Source organism: Fistularia commersonii, chromosome 15 (assembly GCF_037954325.1).
Source record: "Fistularia commersonii isolate RoL2024-O1a breed Wild chromosome 15, RoL_Fcom_v1.0, whole genome shotgun sequence".
NCBI lineage: Eukaryota > Metazoa > Chordata > Actinopteri > Syngnathiformes > Fistulariidae > Fistularia > Fistularia commersonii.
In genome coordinates this window covers 6,975,234-6,998,261 of record NC_141298.1, presented here as the reverse complement: position 1 = coordinate 6,998,261, position 23,028 = coordinate 6,975,234, and the positions used below count along the sequence as shown (strand labels likewise).

The 23,028-nt window shown below is 39.1% G+C and overlaps 1 protein-coding gene across 2 annotated transcripts in view; it reads right to left on the bottom strand.

The window, feature by feature from the left end:
• LOC147226326 (arrestin red cell) overlaps positions 1-22,775 on the bottom strand; it is a 29,637-nt gene extending 6,862 nt beyond the window's left edge. The window contains exons 1-10 of one of the 2 annotated variants that reach the window (XM_086160581.1): positions 22,402-22,775; positions 11,430-11,460; positions 10,844-10,904; positions 9,527-9,571; positions 9,080-9,177; positions 8,256-8,354; positions 3,699-3,758; positions 3,259-3,326; positions 2,451-2,586; positions 316-400 (exon numbers count right to left, since the gene is read on the bottom strand). In XM_086160581.1, coding sequence (XP_086016707.1) covers positions 316-400; positions 2,451-2,586; positions 3,259-3,326; positions 3,699-3,758; positions 8,256-8,354; positions 9,080-9,177; positions 9,527-9,571; positions 10,844-10,904; positions 11,430-11,460; positions 22,402-22,424 — 706 coding nt within the window. In that variant the 5' untranslated portion in view covers positions 22,425-22,775. The remainder of the gene's footprint in view (positions 1-315; positions 401-2,450; positions 2,587-3,258; positions 3,327-3,698; positions 3,759-8,255; positions 8,355-9,079; positions 9,178-9,526; positions 9,572-10,843; positions 10,905-11,429; positions 11,461-22,401) is intronic. The other variant, XM_086160582.1, reaches the window with a different exon arrangement.
• Between the last annotated feature and the right edge of the window lie 253 nt (positions 22,776-23,028).

Genomic DNA, 23,028 nt, shown 5'->3' with positions numbered 1-23,028 from the left:
TTTACTGTCAGTATAAGGCATTTTAAGAATGCCCACAAGCAGCAACTTCTCAATACTCTTCTCTGCATTGACATTCTGACTGCTCTTGTCTGGACTAATGCAGGCAACTGTTCTGGATTAAACAAACAAACAGTCTCAGGCACTATGTGGTTCGGACCTATTTATGACTTGCGTGCATACGAAAAAAATGTAGACATGTTTTGCAACATGGAGAAGTTAATTTGGGACTCTGTCCAGATGGGGATTAGAACTGTTTGAGGAAGGATGGAGGAGGATTGTAGCAGAGATTGATTATGGAGCAAGCAGCAGACATACCAGAAATCTTGACTCTCTTTACAGTCTTGGTAGAGTTGTTGGTGACATGAACGTTGACACTGATGGGCTCCCCATGGTAATAAAGCTACACAAAATCAACAATGGTGAAATAACACATGTGACTTTTGTTCATAACAATACAAGCAAATGCAAACTGTATAGAATGTAAATGTATAGAATTCACACCGGCAATTGATCAGAACCTCTTACAAAAACAGTCGTCAGTCAAAACCCTTCATTCAAAAGATCACCCGGAAAATGTACCGATAAGCAGCCAAGTAATATTCACACTACAGAGCAAAATTATGACATAAAGAGGTATTTTTATGCACTAAAATGAAACTGAATTGACCCCATCACATTGTCATCAAGACTGAATAAGGGGTCAGGAAAAGATCATTTGACACACTCATGTTATGTAGAAAGTATGTAGTATGTAGTAAGACCTTTCAAGGATTGCACTGTAATTGCTGCAATACAATTTTAAGTTACGTTAAAAAGGTAACAATTGCCAGCACCATTGTTTTAAAATTGTGCAACAGTTATACACTCAAGTGTCTATTTGAGAGTATGTTCTGAGCTTATCGTTAAAATGTTACCAAAACCAATAATGATTGATGCACATACTATTATGCTGCTATTATGTGATAGGAAAACAAATAGATACAAGTCTTTTACTTTTTCCTTTTCCTTTTAAAGGGCACGGGTTAAAACTAAATTTAACAATCCCGGCTTAGATATTAGTTATTTATATCAGTTAACCAGAACGTTTGTGTGGAAGGCCCTACAACCATGGACAAACAAGATAACTAAGCTGGTATTCATTTGATACAAAATTCACACTACTAATCAAATATCATTAGATGCATGAGAACAACAATCAAAGGAATTTATAGGATTTGGCCAACAACATAAAGAGAAAAGTTAACGTGAAAAAGACACGTTTCTTAGGATATGAAGTCACTTTTAACGTGAATCCTTGCCTTAATGCCATCATTGAAAAGAATCAAATGGTGCGAGAAAACAGATCGGCCAGCAGGACAAAGTGAACTTGAGATGACATGCCGTACTGAACCATTGCCAAACAGCCATATACTTTCAATATGAAGACTTTCATGGGATAAAATACCGCTGTGTGATGGATTCACAAATGTCTTCACTCATGGCAAATCTCAAGGAAATATGGAAGTGTACGAAAACAGCCCTGTCAGTCCTCAAGCACTGTATGCACCCAACGTTACTGACAACTGGGTAGAGATAAATCCCGGAAGGTTAAACCTCTAGCAGAAACTGGAATTGGGCTTTAACAGAAAGGGGACTGGACAAGAGAAAAAAAGGCATGTGTCACTACAGACAATTGTATAACTATTGTACAAAAAAATGTATTTACCTTTTGTATTGATAATAATTATAATTCATAATTACGGGAGCTGCAGGATGAGAGGCCGCAACTCCAAATGACTGTCATGGGGAAGAGGAAGCTGAGCCAAAAAGCATAGCTCTCAATTTATCGGCCAATCTATGTTCCAACCCTCAGCTACTGTTACGAGCTTTAGCTAGTCAATATCTATCTTGAGACCACATTTTAAGGGTCTTGGCCACATCTCAGCGCATATGGTCTTGGACTTGTCTTGGTCTCTCACATTGCGTATTTGGTATTTCAAGAGAATGAGACCAGTCAAGATCAGATTTATTTCTAAACATAGTTACCGCTGAAAAGCAACAAATTATTCTTTTTGTCATCCACAGGTACCACTCTTCCTCTTCATTCTGATTCGAAGTCTGGGCAACGAGGAGCGAAGTGGATGTGGAGGAGCAGCAGAGATGTCTGCCAATTCTTCAGTAAAGTTTGGCTTTGAAAGCACAGTAAACATATACGCAAAAAAAACATAGGAGAGAAACCACTCGGCAGAGTGTAAATTCTTTTAGGCAGTGCTTAGTCAGACAGCTTCCACAAGAAATGAAAATTCCTCTTTTCACCCCATCTGGGCAGCAGTACTTTTTATATATACATACTGTGTGTGTGTGTGTGTGTGTGTGTGTGTGCGGTGGTAGGGGGTGTTGAGGTCTTGACTCTAAGAACACATTCAGTGCACTTACAGACAATTTGCTAGATATCATGGGTGTGCCTGTACCTCCTTGTCAAGTGAGGCCTCCAAATGCAGGGATCTGTCAGACATCAGGAAGCTGCGAGTGGTCTCAACCATTGGCTGAGGACCTGGTTTCTCTGGAGCGTACTGAACCTTCCTTATCACCAGCCGCACAGAGTTCCTGCCCACATGATCCCCCCAGACAGACAGACAGACAGACATGATAAATCATGACTGTGCCTGAGAAATGGTAAGCTGCCTCCCGTTGTTGAGTTGAGGCTGCTTCAGTGCAAGATGGTCTTGAAGCTACTCCTTTGATTTTCCCCTTTTACTGTTTCATCCGAGATGGCACTGAAGCTGTTGGACCTCCTTGCAAGACGTCACTCTGATGCAATTTTCTCAACTATCCTGTTATCTTGTTAGCTTTGAGCTTGTCAGCTGGGTTCACTTTACTGCATGACTGAGAGCTCAAATCTGACAAGCCACTGTATTCGGAGAAGCTGTACCAAAACAACAAGAGCAAAACACAGTGTACCTCGTTTCCATTTTGGTTAGAGGTATTCTCCCTCCTTTCTACTATTATCTATTATTGTTATGTTTTGCTTGAAACTCTGGCACAACAATTTCCTTCAGGATAAATAAAGTCGTTCTCATCTTATCTTAAGACTCAGATATCTGGTCAAAATGTACATCATCACTTTGTGACTCCTTCAATTTCGTAGCTCTGTCAAACAAGAATAAACCTGAAAGATTCATCTATATTTTAAGTTTTTGTTCAGAATGCGTCTAAGCTCCAAATTGACCCCTTCATTACAAAAAATTGCTGCTCCTTAGTTAGGAGTTAGTAACTCACCTTTTGTGAATCTTCTCTTCAACTGACTTGGCACAGAATGCTCTGATCTCAAAGTCAACGCCACAGGCCTGTGGAAAAAAAAAAATATGGCCACCTTCACGTTGTACTGTATAACAATTTTTTTGCAGTTCTCGATTGACAAATTGATTTAAATTGTATCTGTGATCTGAAAGATCATTGCAAAGCATGAACCATGCTTGCAATAGAACAAAGCAAATAATCAGCCTACACAATCCTGAAAATTGGGAGGCAGTAACTAATATTCTTGATTATGAGGGAGTGAATTAGTATTGATAAGAAGTTTTGTGGACTATCCTGAACATAACATGCATATAAAATTGTAAAAAAAAAAAATGGATGTATCAATTTTTCATTATTTATTCTAGGGAAAATTTGTTTGTTAAAGTTCGGGGCTAAGTATATTTTTGTGTGTGTGTTACCTTGCCAGTGTCCTCTGGGCCAGGCTGTAGAGTGACTGAGCAGGGGAGGTTTTGAGGGATCTGCAAGATACAAAGTTTGACATATTCTTTCATCAGGCAAAATTTAAAGTGAAACATTTTGTATCTGGGAAGTAAAGTAACTGACAGGGATTCAAATATAACTGAATTAAGTCTGTAGTCCCAAAAATAGAGGGCTAATGGTTAGCAATGTTCCAATCAAACTAGACAAACCCTAAACACACAAAAACTACATAGCTACAACTATTACATCTTGTCCTTTCAGCTTTTCCCTTCAGGGGTTGCCACAGCAAATCAACCTTCTCCACCTAATCCAATTCTCTGTATCCTCCTCTCTCACTACGTCCAGAATTCTTCTCTTTGGTCTACCTCGAGACCTCCAATTCCAGCATCCATCTACCAATATATTCACTATCCCTCCTTTGTACATGACCCAACTATCTCAGTCTGGCTTCTCTGACCTTCTCTCCAAAACATCTAACATAGGCTGTTCTTCTGATATGCATTCCTGATCTGATCCTATCCATCCTTGTCACTCCAAAAGAAAACCTCAACATCTTCATATCTGTGACCTCTAGTTCTGCCTCCTGTCTTTTCATCATTGTAACTATCTAGTCCATACAGCATTGCTGGTCTCACCACTGTCTTGTACTCCTTTCCTTTCATTCTGGCTGATGGTCTTCTATCGCAAAGTACTCTTGATACTTTTCTCCACCCATTCCAACCTGCTTGAACCCGTCTCTTCAACTCTTTTCCACACTCTCTGTTGCTCTGGACTGTTAACCCAAAGTACGTGAAATCCTCCAGCTTCTTGATCCCCACTCCCTGTAGCCTCACTGCTCGACCCGAGTCCCTCTCATTCACACAGATATATTCTGTCTTGCTGCAACTAACTTTCATTCCTCTCCTTTCCAGAGCATACCTCCAGCTCTCTAGATTTTCCTCTACCTGTTCTCTGCTCTCACTACAGATCACAATGTCATTTGCAAACTTCATGGTCCATGGAGATTCCTGTCTAACCTCTTCTATCAGCCTGTCCATCACCACTGCAAACAAGAAGGGGCTCAGAGCTGATCCCTGATGTAGTCCCACCTCCACTTTGATCTTCTCTGCCACACCTGCAGCACACCTTACCACTGCCTCACATCTTGCATACATGCCCTGAACCAGTCTAACATACTTCTCTGCCACTCCGGACTTCCTCAGACAGTACCATAGTTCATCTCTTAGCACAGCACCATATGCTTTTTAGGTCTACAAAGGCACAATGGCTCCCTCTCCATACTTCTCAACCAGCATTTTTAAAACAAAGACTGCATCTGTAGTACTCTATGTATGAAACCACACTGCTGCTCACAAATGCTGACTTCTGTTCTCAGTCTAGCTGCCACTACTGTTTCCCATAACTTCATTGTATGGCTCATCAACTTCAACCCTCCGTATTTGCTGCAATTCTGCACAACTCCCTTAATCTTCAAAATTGGCACCAACTCACATCTCTATTCCTCAAGCACTTTCTCCCTAAGAGCCTGTTGAATAGTCTAGCAAGAAAACTACCACTGCCTCACCTTGACACTTACCATACCTCCAACTTTACTAACCTCTGCTACTTTGTGGTTCACAATAGTCACCTCTTTGTACCCTCCCCTGTCTCATTTTCCTCATTCATCACCACTTTAAAGTAGTCTATCTTCCCTTCACTACTGTGGCATCTGTCAATACATTTCCTTCGCTATCCTCCATCCATCCATCCATCCATGCATCTTCTGCTGCTTATCCAAAGTCGGGTCACAGGCAGCAGCCGGAGCAGAGAGGCCCAGCCTTCCCTCTCCCAAGCCACATGGTCCAGCTCTTCTGGGAGGAACCCAAGGTGTTCCCAGGCTAGCCTGGAGACTAAGTCTATCCAGTGTGTCCTGGGTCTTCCTCGTGGCCTCCTCTCAGATAGACGTGCCCTGAATAGCTTCCCCAGGAGTAGCCCTTGAACTTTTTCAAGGGCTTATTTTGTGTCATAAGACAGCCACAACTGTTAATATATTTTGTGTGACAGACCAACAGAAAGCGGTAACAGTTGTGAAGTCAAAGAAAAAATATAGTTTTCAATTTTTTTCAATTAATTTCCTTCAGAACCCACCCAAGTAGCAAAGGGAACTCCATCTATGTGTAATCAAATCTATAGCATAAATACAGCACCTCTGTGAACGATTCATAGGTTAATTCGAGGACATTAGAGAAACAAACATCATCATGAAGCCTAAGAAACACACCAGACAGGTTAAGTTGTAAAAAAGTTTAAAACAGGATTTGATTTTAAAAATTATTCCAAGCTTTGAATATCATACAGAAATCTCTTCAATCCGACATGAAAATACAAAGAGCACAGCTGCAAATGTTCCAAGACATGGCCGTACACCTAAACTGACAGGCTAGACTGGGAGAACATTGATCAGAAAGCAGCCAAGAGGTCCATGGTTACCTTCGCTGGACATACTCTTCCCCAAAGCTGTAGACCTAAGACAGAACTTTTACAGGGGGCAGGTCTGATGAAGCCTGGCACCCACTTTGAATGTCTGATTTTATTCATTCAGTTGTGTTCAAAATAACCGCAGTGTTTTTTTTTAAAATGTGAGTAAAGCTCAAAATCCTATTTTTTTTTTTTTTAATTTCCATTCATTAGGAATACTGCACATTATATTTTACATCAAAACATGAAGAAAAAAAAAGCATCAATAGTTTAATTACTTTACAGAAAATGAAGGAAAATATAATATTGGGCCGTTCAAAAAAAAAAAAAAGCAATGCCTGCATTTTCATTAAAAACTCAAATATTTACTCAATAACTGAAAAAATGTTAAGATTTAGCATTCCTGTGAATCACTAAACTAATATTTACTTGTATAACCACTGTTTATGAGTACTGCTTCAAATCTGTGCTTCGAGTCAACCAACTTCTGGCACCTGTAAACAGGTATTCCAGCCCATCATGATTTGACAACCTTCCACAATTCCTCGGCATTTCTTGGTTTTGCCCCAGAAACAGCATTTTTGATGTCACCCCACAGGTTTACTATTGGATTCGGGTCCAGGGATTCGACTGACCGCTCCATTGCCTTAATTTTGTCGGTCTGGAACCAAGATGCTGCTCGCTTACTGGTGTGTTTGAGGTCGTTGTTTTGTCGAAACACCTATTTCAAGGGCATTTCCTCTTCAGCATAAGGCAGCATGACCTCCTCAAGTATTTTGATCTAAGCAAATTGATCCATGATCCTTGGTATACGATAAATAGGCCCGCCACTGTAGTAAGAGAAACAGCCCCATATCATGCTGCATGCACCACCATGCTTCACAGTCTTCAGTGTACTGTGGCTTCAATTCAGTGATTGGGAGTCGTCTGAAAAACTGCCTGCAGCCCTTGGACCCAAAAAGAACAATCTTACTTTCATCAGTCCACAAATTTTTTCTCCATTTCTCTTTAGGCCAGTCGATATGTTCTTTGGCAAATTGTATCCTCTTCAGCACGTCATTTTTTTTTTTTTAACAGTGGGACTTTGCGCCGGCTCTTGTCAATAGGTTAGCCTCACACAAGGGTCTGCTAATTGTCCCAGTACTCACAGGTAACTTCAGACCATCTGTGATCTCCCTGGAGCTGATTATTGGCTGAGTCTTTGCCATTTTGGCTATTGTTCGATCTATTTTGGAATGGTGTGTCTTCTGTTTTCTTCCAGGTCTATGTGGTTTGGCTTTCCATTTTAAAGCATTAGAGATTATCTTAGCTTCTTTATATGTTTTCCTCACTCAAAATCAATATTTTAATTAAAGCAGGCTGTTGTTCTGAAAAATGTCTGACACGACCCATCTTTCTCAGGTTTTCAGAGAATTGCATGTACAAAAGGTGCTGGCTTCATCTTAAATAAGGGCCTGAATAAAGGCCACCTGAATGTCACCCATTTCTTCACATAATGAATGACCTCTCTGGTTGAACACCACACTGATATTATTTTGAACACACCCCTTTCACTTAATTATTCAATTACACAGACTCAGGAGCATTCATATCATGAATGTTGGGTCTGTTGGTTTCTCTGACTACTACACCCACTGGTAAATTATTTGCCACGTAATAATATAACTAACTGCCTTCAGCAAATGCTGGAGAACCAAGAACAAAATAAGAAAAGTCATATATTCCAAACTCACTGCTTCAAAGGACCACAGAATCAGCAGACCAACATGTCAAAATTGAAGATTTAAATACCAGTACAATAAATGGGTGACAGTTTAAGACTTCTTTTTGCTCCACAAAGCAGTGATGCACAACGGTCAAAACTGCTGTTACCGTGACACAACTTGTTTGTTTCGGAGAGAAGGCAGCCCGCCAACCACGACTTTGATATAATATTGTATAATTGAAAATCAACAGCTATAAATTCTAACCCCTATAGTGTTACCCACATGGTTTATCTCAAAGAGTATCTAATAAATAGGTATAACTTATCTGGTGTGTATTTGAATGTCACAATAGTGGTGAGGAATCAGACTCACAGTGAAGTAGAAAGGGTGTGCATGTTGGCCCAGTTTCTTCAGCAGTCTCTCCTGCAACCGGCTGTTTGGTTTCTGCTCTTCAGGTACAGGAGGAAAGGCCTAAAGAGACAGCAGAATACTAATCAATGCAATGGTCTTGGCTCTTTGATCAATAATTGACTTGAGGAAAAAGTGTCTTTACAGAGTAAAAATATATTTAATTGTTTGAGAAAAAAAAGGTTGATATTTAGAGTCTAGTTCAGATACGAAAAAAAGGCAAACACCACATTAGTTGTAACCAAAATGAATGTATTCAAACAACTAAGAATTTAATATACACATATTCAGTGTCTGTGACCTACATTGACACAAAAGTCTTTATACTATTAACTACTTTTTACTATTAGTCACGAGTTAAAGATTCTTGAATCTCAGTTATCTCAGTTAAAGATTATCAGACTTTTATGTTACTTTAAGTCCAACTTTTTTTTGTTCTCATCCAGACCGCATTAAAAATGGATGCAATTAAAGAGTTGTATGCTTAATATCTCACAGATCTGAGAAACACTTAAAATTACCACCGGCAGAATGTGGGTCAACTTTTTAGCAGTACTCTAAACCCCATTACCCCCCACAACCTTGTATTAGGGGATGAAGAGAATGGATAATGAGTGTTTGTTCTTCAAAAATGTTAAATGTTATCTTGCAAGTGTCTTTAAAACAAAAATATTTTCTGGTAAAGATGGATGATGGAAGTACCAAATTCAAAATAAAAATTAAACCAGAAGACAGTTTCCCAATGTCGATAATCATATTGTAGCTCTTATCAAAGACTGTGTGAAAACCTGGAAAGTGAAGATGTAAAGGTCCTTCCTGAAGGAGAGACCCAGCACATCCAGGTCCTCACGTCCGTATCTAAATGCACAGGTTAGGGTGACAAAGACTGCGAGGAAGAAAAAAAAAAAAGCAACAGGTCAGATAAGTCTCCTTTTGTATCTTATTTTAGAAATCAGCCTCAAGAATCTCGCACTGGAACTGCTTTAGCAGGCATAATGCTAATTTGGTTTTGATTTATTTCAAAAATGTAAAAATATTTCTTCGCAAAACGTTAAAAGTTGATGTATTTCTGCTGGAAAGTCAAAAAAGGTGAAATCACAGTTTATAACCGAACACACATTACAAAATACTGGGGACAAAAAAAGGAGGAAGTGCAGTGGAACTGAAGCACAAGTCAGGAGCAGCAGTTATTTGAGAAATCGAATGCATGCAACATAATAACGAAGATGTTCTACCTTTCCTGTCCTTCAGATACTCAGGGTCAACTAGGATTACGCCATCTGTAAGTAGGAAGTAATCAATTGAAAATGACATTAACAGTATGTTAACATTAAGCTTGGGTTCTGTGACACCTTTATTACGACTATATATGTTCCTTAAATCACTAAGGATATCATTTATAATTCTGTAATTAAATTTTTGCTAAAATAAATATTTTAGTCCTCGTGAAAATAAATTGCAACGCCGAAATTTGCCAGGATTTTCAAAGAGGGTTAATGAAACTATGTAAAAGTGGTCTTCAGATGACATAAGACATTAAAACTAAAAAAAATACAATAAATACAAATATGAGAAAAATATAAAATAAAACGGTTGTTTTTTCCTGCTATTTTTGTGACAGGTTAACCTTTTAAAGATCATAAGTAGAGACAGTTTTGTAACATCAGAATGAAGTTTCCCTTTGAACCATTTCCATCCATCCATCCATCATCTACTGCTTAGGGTCACAGTGGAGCCTATCCCAGCTGTAACCCGTGAGAGGCGGGGTACACCCTGGACTGGTTGCCAGTCTATTGCAGGGCCACACATAGAGACAAACAACCATTTACTCTCTCAGTCACACATTCCGTGCATTTTTCCAATTTGTTCCAGTTAACCTCCTGCATGTTTCAGAAGCATTTCCCCTCCATGTTAACTGACAGTTCAATCGAGTGGCATATCAAAAGATCGAAAACGTATTCATGTTTCCAAAATAACCAATGTCAAACAAGCTATTCTGATGCATTTTAATTATTAAAAGGCTGGCAATCAATAATTGCTCTTCACAGTGTAAAGGCATTTTTAACGGGTTGCAAGCTCTTCTATGAAGATAGCCTATCCTTTGTCCAGAATGTACTAAAAGTAACAGTCATAAGTTGGACTCACCAAAATCTCTGATAACTTGGTGCAGTTGAATGAAAACAGGTGTTTCATAGTGGACCAGTCAGAATCCATATGAAACCTCATGCTAAATACATTTCTCAAAGACCCCCGCATCCAACGCAGCCTCAAGCAAACCTTCATACTACACATGAAAATGTTTTCACTGACATTTTACTATTTATCTGCATGAGGATTTCCATTATTTTCTACAAAATAACAATGTGGGGATTATGATGTGGGATGTTTCTGAATATCTAAGAATCGAAGGTCCTACATTTGAGACAGAAAAAAGTCCCATAATAACTCAGATTTCTGAAATGAACAAAACAGTTGATTACTGTCCAGATTCACCTAACGAATTCACGTGATCTAGATAATCAACAAAAGAGCTGATTACGGTCCAGACTCACCTACTGGATCCACGTGATCTAGATGATCCACAAAGTCCCTCTTTCCCAGGTACACTGTCACCTGCAAAGAACAATGACAACAACATAAAATCCCCCAGATAAAGAAACTCAGGCAATTCATATTTTTTGCTTGGATCAAATTGAGACAACCTAGCTAGTGTGACAAAAAATATGTCCCTCTTTGCGGCAAGCCTTTATTAGCTGATAACAGGTGGTTTATTTAACTGAACACATTTTGTAACTCGGAATTTCATTGTAGCTCTTTTACAGGATGATAGACAAAGTGTCAAAATTTTCCATCATACTGTCATCCATAAAGCTGATGGGTGTTGCCTCTTCAATACTGTTGTTCATGGCTATGGTCTGTGAGAAAGCTTGACCTTGTAGAAAAGGACTTTCTTGGACAATGCAACATTTTCAATGGTATTTTGGAGTCAAGGATTGTGTCTTGCTATGAGCTGTGATATCTTTCATGCCTCATACCACAAGTGAGTATTAACATATTCAGAGCAAATTCATCTAGTCTAGACAATCTGACTTGGCTTGTGTCTAATTATTGTAGTCAGCTACGAAGGGGATGACTTACCTTACAGTTGGGGCTAGACTTCTTGAAAACTCTGGTGAAAAAAGGGAGGGAAACTCATGTTAGCTGGTTTTATTCATAATAATAACAACTTGAAAGCCTGAGTAACTAGAAAACAGTAATGGTAAATACTTTTCAAATTGATTTGATGAGGAATAAAAGAGCAAATACCTGGAAAGGAAATTGTTTGGTAAAAATAACCTGAGGAAATGTCCCCATACGATGATGTGTAACAAAAGAATTTTTAGTTGGATAGGGTTAGGAATGAGTACATCAGGGACAGCACATGCTAGGGGGTTTGAGAATTAAGTGAGAGCCTGGCGACTGAGACGGTTTAGTCATTTACAGAGTAGGGAAAGTGAAGTAGAAGGATGGTGAGGTTGGAACTGCTAAGCAGGAGTCTCAGAGAAAACCAAAAGGGAGATTTATGAATGTGGTGAAAGAGGACGGAGGCAAGTGCTTTGCAATAACGACCCAAGAGGGTAACAGCCAAAAAGAGAAGAAAAGGCATCCTTAAAATCTGGATTACCAAATGCAACAAAGGCGGTTTCACAATTTCAAAGAATTATTTGAAAAGGGAGTCTCAGAAGTGATCATCTGTCAACATCTATCATTTGCCATCTGTAAACTACACAACTCTTATAAGAGTCTAAGAATAGGACATAATCACAAATATACATTCAAAAATCAGTCTTGCATCTTCATGCAAATGTTAAATGTTGTATCTTGACATTACAATCTGTAATGGTTAGACTAATAACAGTGGCATGAATTTTAATGATGATCCACCACCACCACCAGCATGTGAACCAGTGAGACTGGTGTTGTTACCATACACCAGGGGCGCACAACACGTTGATCTACTGGTCGATGTCAAAGGCAACGCGGGTCGATCGCAGAGCCCCGCCTTTCAAAATAAACTCTACCGCACAACGTAAGAAACGACAACCATGAGCCACAGAACACACTACAGTACAGGAAATGTGGGTACAACTCGTGTCATTAAAAAGGCCAGTTAGCATATCATCCATCCTCACTGAGGCACTGACACACGCCCATGCACACACACCCTCAGATGTGTGCCTGCACGCATGCGCGCACACACACACGCACACACACACACACACAGAGATGCGCGCCTGCACGCACACGCAGTTTCAGAGACCGAAAATATTTAAAAGACCATGAGCAACAACTTTTAATTTGAAGTTACACCTGCCTATAATCAGGTTTGATTTAAGTCCTCATTTAGACCTGGATTAGCCTTTGTCTTCCATCAAAAAATGTGGTTATTTAGCTCACGACTAGGACAAGTCTGAGACTATTTAATCCAAGTCTTTGAAAGCCATTTCAGTTAGCCCTGTTTTAAAATGTGATGTAGTCTAAAGCTAGAGCTTAATGCAAAGCCAGCCTCTTGAGTCTCAGCTACAGCATGCATGTAGAGTCCAGAGGTTGGATAAACACACAAACATGGAGGATTTATCCAGCATGTGAACGCTTCACAGCAGGAAATGAAACTGTATTTCAATGCATACCTGGAACTATCCAATATTAGCGCTTTAATTTTTATTATTGTTGATGTTATTTGCTTTGAGAATCCTTATATAGCTCAAAACCTGTGTTTGAATCAATGGCTAATGACTGCAGTATCTGTAACCTCTCCCCCATTCTCAAAGAATCCCAACCTTGGTCCAATGCTTTGGGACACATTCTGTCCCTGATCCGAAAGTTACCTTTTTCTTTTTGTTAACCTGCGGTTGCAAAATGAGCAGATAAATTGTTGGCAAATTTAAAATCTGGGCCATTATGTTTCTACCTTTATCAATTCAGAAAAACTGAAAGGTTTCTATCTTTATATTTACAAATAACAATAGGATACCCATGTAAATAAGATGAGTCTCAAGGGGCTCGGTTAAAATCTAGATTTCCGTTCTTGTAAAAATTAACTAGAAAATGAAAAATTACTCCTGAGTAAACCCTGCATTGTGCAGGGGTCGCAAAGGAAATACTTGTAGATCGCATACAATAAAAAAAAAAATAGACGTCAGACTATCATCACTTGAGTCACTTGATTGACATACAGGGCAGCGAGTCAGATGACATCTGATTTTTTCTGACACTGAGGTCACTGCACATGCACAAACAACAGCGCAAAGTGCAGCAAAAAGTTACCTCCAATTTTTAGCCCTCGGTTTTTTCTCATAAAATTAAGAAAGGGTATGAAATGAGAGGAGGAGCTGGACCAAGTAAGAGGACAAAAACGTATCACTTTCATACGGAATTAGAGGACTTTTTTTTCACGACGACATTTTCGAAGTGCGTTTGCCTCATCTGCCAGTCTGACATCTTAATATCAAAGAAGGGTAATGTGGAGCGGCATTTTCGGACTGTTCATGGTAAATACAACACGGACATCCCGCCAAAAAGCGGACTGAGAAAGAAAAAGGGGAAGGAACTAAAATCCCAGTTGTCCGGACAGCAGTCATTTTTCACACAACATACTTCAAAAGCGAAAGCCGCGACCAAAGCATCGTTTCGGGTGAGTCACGTCATCGTTAATAAGGCCAGCTGTAAGCAGCTACTGTCTGAACTATGCATCCCTGACTGATTCAATTCAGTGCAAGTCATCAGAAAGAACCTGGGTAATGACACAAATTTTATTTATTTATTTTGTGTTGCGCACTATTGCCTCATGTGGTTAGGCAAGGTACATCGACATGCATTGTACATATAAAGAATCTTTTGCATTTTTGTTGTGGGTAGATCATTTTGACTTGGTAAGTTTTTAAGTAGCTCGCATGCTGAAAACGTGTGAGCATCCCTTGTTTACAGTTTAGTGGCTAAAGATTTGTGAACCCTACCGTAGTATACCTGAAGCATATCTGAAAACCACACACTTTGGCACTTGATGAGAATGGTACATAATGGTGACTATGTTGCTATGCTATGGTATTAGTGTTATTATTTAATATTCTCTTCAGACTATTACGTTTTTAGCTGTATTTGATTCTTGACTCACTCATTGCTTTGGCATTACTTTGCCTATAAAAATACATATCACTAAAATATATATGAAACCTATGAAATGTTTTATTTGTTGAATAAATTTGTTGAATTACCTTTCTCTGTATAGAAAACTACATGTTTTCTACACAAATAGGCACGCACGCACACGCCCACAAAATGTTTCTGGTCAATTTCAAACCTGAAGTGTCTCTAGCTGAAAATACCAATTAATGGTGTTATGGATGTATGTGTGTCTGTGTGTGCGGGCACATGTATGTGTGCATGTTTGCCCATGTGAATGTATACCGATGATTGCCTTGGAATAATCTCATAATTTGACCTCTAATGTATAGATACCTGTGACATTTTAACAGCCGACTTCTTACTTCACTCCACATGTCCTAACTAGGCTTGGGTCAAAGGTTGTGGGCCTTAAATGACTGAGGAGGACTTGCAACTCCAAGCTACCAAATGCAAAATGTGCTTACTTTCATATTTATTCAGACTACACCTGTGAGGTAAGTCCCTCTACCTAAGAGATGTGGAGCACATTTGCAGAGAAAATATGAGAGATGCAGAGTTAGAGGGAGAGAAAAGGAAAAGGTGACACCAACTGAAGACTTATTTCTCTCCACATTTACACCCCTGAGATACACTTCAAGCTGCAGGGGGTTGTAAAGGTTAATCATTTTTCAAACATTACACACACACTGACATGCTGTACACTGGAATGTGTCACTGTTCTCATGACTTTATGGCATGAACATATCTAGAAAAGTAAATATGTGTTGTTGTCCATGTTGAGCTGATATGTGATATTTTTGTAAGAAATGTACCTGTTTCAAAAGCTCTGTCATGGGAAAAACATCATGTTTTCTGTCAATATGTGACATCAATCAGAAAAACTGCTTTACATCATGCATTAATGGTGTTACAGTTGCAAAAAAGTCAAAGTACCCAGAAGTGGAAAACAAACAATTAACTTTACCATTACATTTTGGTGGAACAAAGAGGATTACCTTAATTAAACCATTAAAATGTGTGCTTTCATTCAATTTCAACAAAATAAAAAAAATCCTGTGATATTAAAGCTACTCCCACAATTATTCATATGCTAGAAAACACTAAATAGATCTACAAAAGTAAATGGCTTAACATTAAAAAGGGTAGAAGACTCCAAACTAGACTATTAGCGCCTCTGGTAGAATGTTTTCTAGATTCAGAGAAAAAAAAATATCAGTGTTTTTTTTGGTTTTTGATCATCTGCATCTTTGTATGAAATGTATGATGTATGATCTCTCTTTTCATCACATTTAGACCTACAAATACGATAAGTAGAAAGATATCTATATGTAGGAATGGAGGTGGTTGTCCAAGCAAAATACCAATTATGGCATCACTCACATTACGGACACTTTCTCAAATAGAATCCCTCTCAAAGACTTGCATTGGAGCAGGATAAAAAAAAAAAAAAATCTAATGAGGGAGTTACAATCCCTATAACATCAGTCTTTATTATTTGGTCTGAAGAGCAGTGCAATTAAATTATCTTAAAAAGTAAGAAGATTAATTTAAAACAGATGATTATTGAACCGTTTGTATTGACAAGTTCTGTGATATAAATAGCTGACGTAAATAAACACCTTCATGGCAGCTTCCTTCTTTCTTAACAGATAATGATCAAGATTTTCTATTCCATCTGTGATTTGATTCTTAACTGCCATCTGGTGAGTGCAGCACAGTCAACTTATTAAACACTTGGGAGGATGTTTTTTTATGACAGTGGTCTCCAACCTCTTTATCACCGGGGACCAGTCAACGCTTGACAATTTTACCGCGGACAGGGGGGTTCGTGCGGTACACGTAGATTGTTTATATTACGACTACAATAATAAACGTGAATCCACTGTGTGGATCCACCTTTTCCCCTTCGAAAAGAAACTTTCCGTCTGACGTCTGTTTTTTTTTTACTCATTTTGCTAGCTTGTGGGATATATGTTTGGCGCTCAAGTGACCGAGATGTAACCAAGAGATTACGGTCATTTTTCAAAATAAAAGATTTTCCAAAATAAAGACTGTCCAGACTCAGACAATAAATCCAACAGAAATAATTGATTATTTCTTGTGCGGCCCGGTACCAATTGATCCATGGTCCCGTGGGTTGGGGACCACTGCTTTATGACATTTATGATCCTATTTCCCTCACAGAAAGGGAGAATAATTTCCCTAGCTTGAGTGTAATGACAGTGTTCCCTTAGCTCCACAACACAGAATACGATGTCTTGTAAATCACATTAAAATGCAATATTTTGCATACTGCAGAACTGTTTACCTTTGTGTCTGACACTATTTCAACAATAGTTTCCCTTTGCCCCCAATAGGACATATTTGCTCCAAGATATCTGGAGGTAGAACGATCATCCTTGGAACTGAACATTCCTGGTTCGATTCCCATCTCCTCCTAGTCTCCCCCCTGGTGCTGATAGACGGCAGCCAACTGCTCATGGCCCATCCATGATGGGTTAAATGCAGAGAAGGAATTTTACCACGAGGGCTTCGTAAAATATAAATTATCATTAATTACTATACATGCAGTAGGGTGATTCAAAGTTCTAAATTGCTGAAAAGTATTAATGGTAGAGTCACTTGCTGTATATTTCTAGGATTGACTGGTAACCGAATTAGGGTGTGCCCCACCTCTCACCCAACAGTAACTGGGGCTGATTCTCCGTGGCAGACTGGTAACCGAATTAGGGTGTGCCCCACCTCTCACCCAACGGTAACTGGGGCTGATTCTCCGTGGCAGCCCATCTATGCAGGATAGATGGTATAGGTATACGAATGAATGCATTAAAATTAGACCACCTGAAAATGTTGAGTGCACAGTACTGGATATAAACAGTAATGATACATAATTTTTATTATCTATAACGAAGAATAAGGTAATTAAAAACATGCCGGCTTTTTTTTATATGGCGTTTTTAAATACATTATGTTAGACTCAAAATGCTAAAATATGCATGTTTAATGACATGTAACATTAAAAAGGGCACTGTACGTGGTAAAGTATTTTAAAGTCATCGACAATGTCAATGTGATTTTTAAAGTGCGTTAGGATACTCGATTTGTACGAAACATTTGCTCTCTAGACTGTAGGTTAAATTCCTAAAGTATCTGAAGATATGAGACCATCATGTGGCTACAAATCCCACATTATCAAACATAAATCGACTTCTGTTTGAACAGGGGAATCTGGCCAAGGTGGTTTTCTTGTACGCTTAAGGGCTGGCCTTTTGGGAAATGGTGGCTTCACCCTAGAATACATGGACCTAAAAATTGAAAGCAGCCTATGAAAATTAATTACAAGTATTTATAGAACGGCACAGCAGGAAACTACTCTACTCACTACAATATGATTTTATTTATGTATCTTGTTAAAAAGCAGGGTAAAATTCAGATATGAATAGACCTGACTAATATTTCTACAGAAAGAACTTTGAACGGAGTTTTAAATAAAGTGATGTACAAATAATTATTTGTATTTTACTACTTCTGTGACCACCCATTCCATGAGAACATTCCACAATATTTTCGTCATGATGTTGATTTCAGAGAGGTGTGTCTATACAACCACAGTGGACTGACATCTACATTGAAGATCTGTGTAGCAGTGATATCTAAGATGAGTTGCTCAAATGGTGCAAGTAAGATGATTTACAATAATGTCCCATCGATAAGCTGTCCAAGTAATTGCGAGTTCAAAAACTGCAGCAAATGCACCTTGACCCTTCTTCAGTTTCCACATCCATTGCATTGCATTTGAAGCCAATTGAGAGGAGATGCCCTGTAGCTTCTTTTATATCCCAAGCTCATTATGTAGGTCTCAAGACTTACTAGATATGAGCAGTGAATGGTGCAAATATTTTGCCATATTCTTTCTTTCTCATTTTGAGAGAGGACAACCTCATACATTGCAAGCAGCTTGCTGTGCATGGCATAGTTCCAGTACCAAAGTCCTTACATCGGACATTTGCCTTTATTATCGAGATTATCTAGCAACACAATACTCTTGCTCCTCTCACGGGAGTGGGAGCGGAAAGTCTTTTGAAGTGCGCTGATTTGATCCATAGAACATATAGCAAAGCTTGATGTAGTCCAAAAAAAAGTCTCTGGAATCTGATATCTTGAGATGAATACAGCCAGTTCTCAGGTAATACACAATCTACCAGTTCTGATGCATTTAGGCATGGGATGGTCATGGACAGCTTTTTTGGCCTTACTCAAAAAGGGGAGCATTACATACATAAAAGTTTTTTGTGACCGTTGCCTTGTTTCTCCACAAATTTGGTGTAATGCCCAGTATAATGCGTCCTGAGTGAAATTGCCAAAGATCAATGGAATGCCATTTGTCTCCTCCTCATATGACCAAGGCCAAGCAATCATTGCAAGCCGCAGTATCAAAATCTGTTTTATACTCTTTGAAAAACATAATTTTGAATTGAATTGTCCTTCATTGCCTGCAGCTTAACTCAACCCAAGAGGAATGACAATCTTCACAGATCGCAAACCAGCAAACACGTATATGGCGTGTGTCGTCAATGACTGTAGCCGACAGACACAACGAGGACCCATCAGTTGTTGACCTGTGCCTGATCCAGCGAGGCCCAACTTGATATTTCAAATCCAGCTGCCCTCATTGAATTTGGAGAACTGACTGTTGAAGAAAACATCACGCTGTTCCTTAACCCACTTAAGAGACTAGGTTGGCAGCTTCCGGCAAATTGACATGAAATGGCAGCAGGTGACAATTGATCTAGCTGCTAGGGAAAGGTCTACAGGGAGAGACAAACACCTTGAGTGACGTCAGCTTGGGTCAACTGCCCCTTGAGTGGTGCTCTAACTTCATGCCTGGGCAAGAATAAACAACTTCATCTCAGGCTACTAATTTATTGGACCCATATTATTTTCATCCTAATGAGCCCTTCATTTATTACTCCTCATATCATCGGAGGACTTTCAATTTCATCCTATAATGACAAAGATATTCATTTATTAGTTTGCAAATCTTTGTTGTTATGATTTGTAAAGTGTTGATTTACCTGTCCAATTCAGACAGATGAATCCTCTTTTACAATTAGTCTCTAGTCATGGTTTAAGCCTATGGTTTTCTTCCAAAAAAAAGATAAATAAGTGAGAGACTTCAAACAAAGATGCATCAGATTTTATTTCAATGAATAATGAATGTATTGAGTATGTAAAAAAAAACCTTAATTCTAATATTATCCAAATAATCTAAACTGTTTTATTCTTCATTTTAAATAGCACCAAAAATAAGTATGACAGATATGTAAAATTTAAACACTACTTAACTTCACAGAGCTATGTTTAAACCATGTTTGACTCAGCTGAGGTCAACAATCACAAATGAAATTCTTAAAATATCTCAGAAGAAGGAGTGGCTAACTTGGTTGTAAATCTTATTAGTGCTTTCACCATTTAAGTTTTTTCTCTTCATACACATTACTACGTTTCTACAAACACGACCATTAAGTAAACAACAAATACAATGTCATTCATTGGTTGAATGTAGCACAATATCATGATCTATGAATTTAAACATTTGATTTTAACACCCATGCCAATGTAAGTTAATAATATTATTTAAAGACAAAATAGCATCAACCCCACATATCCAGGCTCCAAAAAAAAACATTGTACGGAAATTAATACATTAGTCCCACGGCCCCCACTGAAGATTACAGATACCAGAGTTAGTATCTGGCTAATTTGACTTTTAATATGAAACTGTTCCTTGCTGGATTTGTTCAAGTTCAATATTATGTCTTCTGAAAGGCGTGGCTAAATAATTACATGAACGGAATAAACAGACAGGCTGAGACAGTCAACTCCTGACATTTTGAGTTGGACAGTCTTAAGTGAATGTGTGCCTACTTGGCCAAAACATCATGTTTCTAAGAGTTAGATCTCAAAGTCATACGGTGAATCTCATTGGAACAAAGTGTCTGTCAGAGACTCAAGCAATGACAGTTTACCCACAACAGTTTTGTGACTCAGTCACTTTATGTTCACAAGTCTGTTAGTCCTTCCTCAATACGCACGCGCGCGCACACACACACGCACACGCACACGCACACACACACGCACACTTAATCCAACAAGTGATTGTCATTTAAAATCACCCCTCTAAAAAAAATTCCATCAAACCATCAGTTGCATGGTAAAGGATTAACTGGGAAAATTCAAATTTCTCCTAACGGGGTCTTACACTGATCAGTCATAATATTATGACCACAAGCAGGTCAGTGGGTAGGCTACACGGGCAGCCGGTGGACCTTTGGTTTCTCATTTTGATGTGTTGAGCACATTTACAACATAAAAAGTTTGAATAAATATACTGATAACATATCCAATATTTTACAACAATTTCCTGTGTCATTTATAAGCTGTGGCAAACTGAAAAGTAGATTTTCCACACACAAAGGAAGTTGATAAAAGTTTTTACCACCTATCGCTTGTTCTAAACAGTCTAAGCTGAAGCATTGCATGGGCATTATGTCAAAGCAACACATGCACATAAACATCAAGCTGCTGCAAAAGGAAAATAATTGCTCGGCAACAACCCCGGCTGATCCACCTACACACCATACACCAGCCGTTTTTCACACAGTCAATGCTGCTTGCATGACGTCTCTTTCCTAATGCTGGCTTCATACCCTCCCTGGTTCAAACCTGCTTCCTGACAGGAAGTTACTGGGTGTCAAGTTTGGATAAAGGCAATCGTGTGGGACCAACAGCTGAGAGACGTTTGTTCCAAACACAGGATTGCATTCCCCAGATTACAGATTTAAACTATAAGTTAAGAATTTCAATAATTTGAAATATTTGTATCACTTGCAAAAATGCTTTCATGATATAATATTTTGTATGCTCTTACTGCATTTGACACAGTTTCTTACTTAGTGCAATAGAATTGCTATCTATGTAAATCCGCACCAATTTTCTGGACATCTTAGAATTTCATTAAAATATTCATTCCTCTCGTATTTAAAAAGAATCCACCATGAGAAAAAAATTATGATGAGAGAGAAACTTGGCTCAACCAACTTCTAAATCGGTTATGTTCTCAAATAAATTCTTAGCATTTAACGGGAAACATATTTCTAGCAAACAAACAGGGACACAGGCGTTCACTTCATCCATCATCTTAAACATCCCTCTTCTTCATTAAGACATGCAAACTCCAGAGCAAATTTGCAAAACTACCGAATATCCGTTGTGAAGGCGTGATACTGCACAAAACCCCATTCGAAATACTGCTTGTTCTCAGGCCACCTTGTCAGAAAGACAATGACAATTTCGGTATCTGACGGAAAACATTTCAACGGACAGATTTTTTTGCACCCGCATTTGCCTCGTCTAAGCAAACATTTATTTGACTTTGTAAATTTGGCCTTTGACAACAGGTATCAGCTGTCGATAACACGACGGCCGTGGGAATTCCTCCCCCCACCATTCAGACCTGTTTACATTAATAGGTTTGGTGTGCATTTACTGTGATCATTCTATTTTAAATGTTCATGGAAAATAACTCGTTAGAGATTTCGTTTTAAGAGGAAGTAGATAATAAAGATAATTGGCCGAGATCTCGATCTTTATAAAACGGAGGTAGGAACTCACTCCTGTCCGCTGGAGACGTATCGCGGTTAGCTAACCCCACCCTGCTGAGCTAACTGTGCCTCCCACGAAGGAGGTCATCGTCTTGGAAGCCAGAACATGCATATTGCAATGCATTATGGTCTGCGACGCTCTGTTTTCTTTGTACGACAAACAATCTTTCCCACACAAATGTTGAAAATCTCGCCGCACTCGGGCTAGCAGCCGCGCGGCTAACGTTAGCAAAGTGCGTGATGCTAAATGGCAGCTAGCTGCTGGAGCGAAACCGTCCTACCTGGTGCCCGCCTTGTCCCCCATCTCCTCGGCAGGCGGACGGCAGGAAGGTCCCGACAAAATGAGTCTGCTACGGAGCTGTCTTGTTCTCGGAGATAGCTTTTCTTCCCGCAGATCCGTTCACCCGTCCATCCACATCGGTATACCAATAACCGGTTAGTATGCTAATTTAATTTAGCGCCGCCTCGAGTCCTCCGGCTTCCGCAAAGGCAGGACCGTGTGTGTGCGTGCGTGTGTGTGTGTGCGTGCGCGCGCGTATACGTATGTATGTGTGCGTGCATGCGTGCGTGTTTTCGGCTGCAGATGACGTTGCGCCACGCAGTCTCGAACAGCAACATGACAGCGCGAAGAGTGAAATGAAAAAAATAAATAACATCAAGATTTAAATCTCGATATATCGACAGGAAAGGGTTAGGTCCACTGGCCCGAATATTTTTAGCGTTCACTTCCGTTAAAAGTCACACTTCTCAACAACAATGCAAGCATCCTTTCTCACGCCTTCCTTAAGGTGATCAGACTTTAAATATCTTAAGGTGAACAAGCTTATTGTTATGTTGTTACCACTCTTTATATTAATTTATCTTTAATAATTCCATCTATTGTTTGGTCAAGTCACTCATTCTCTTCT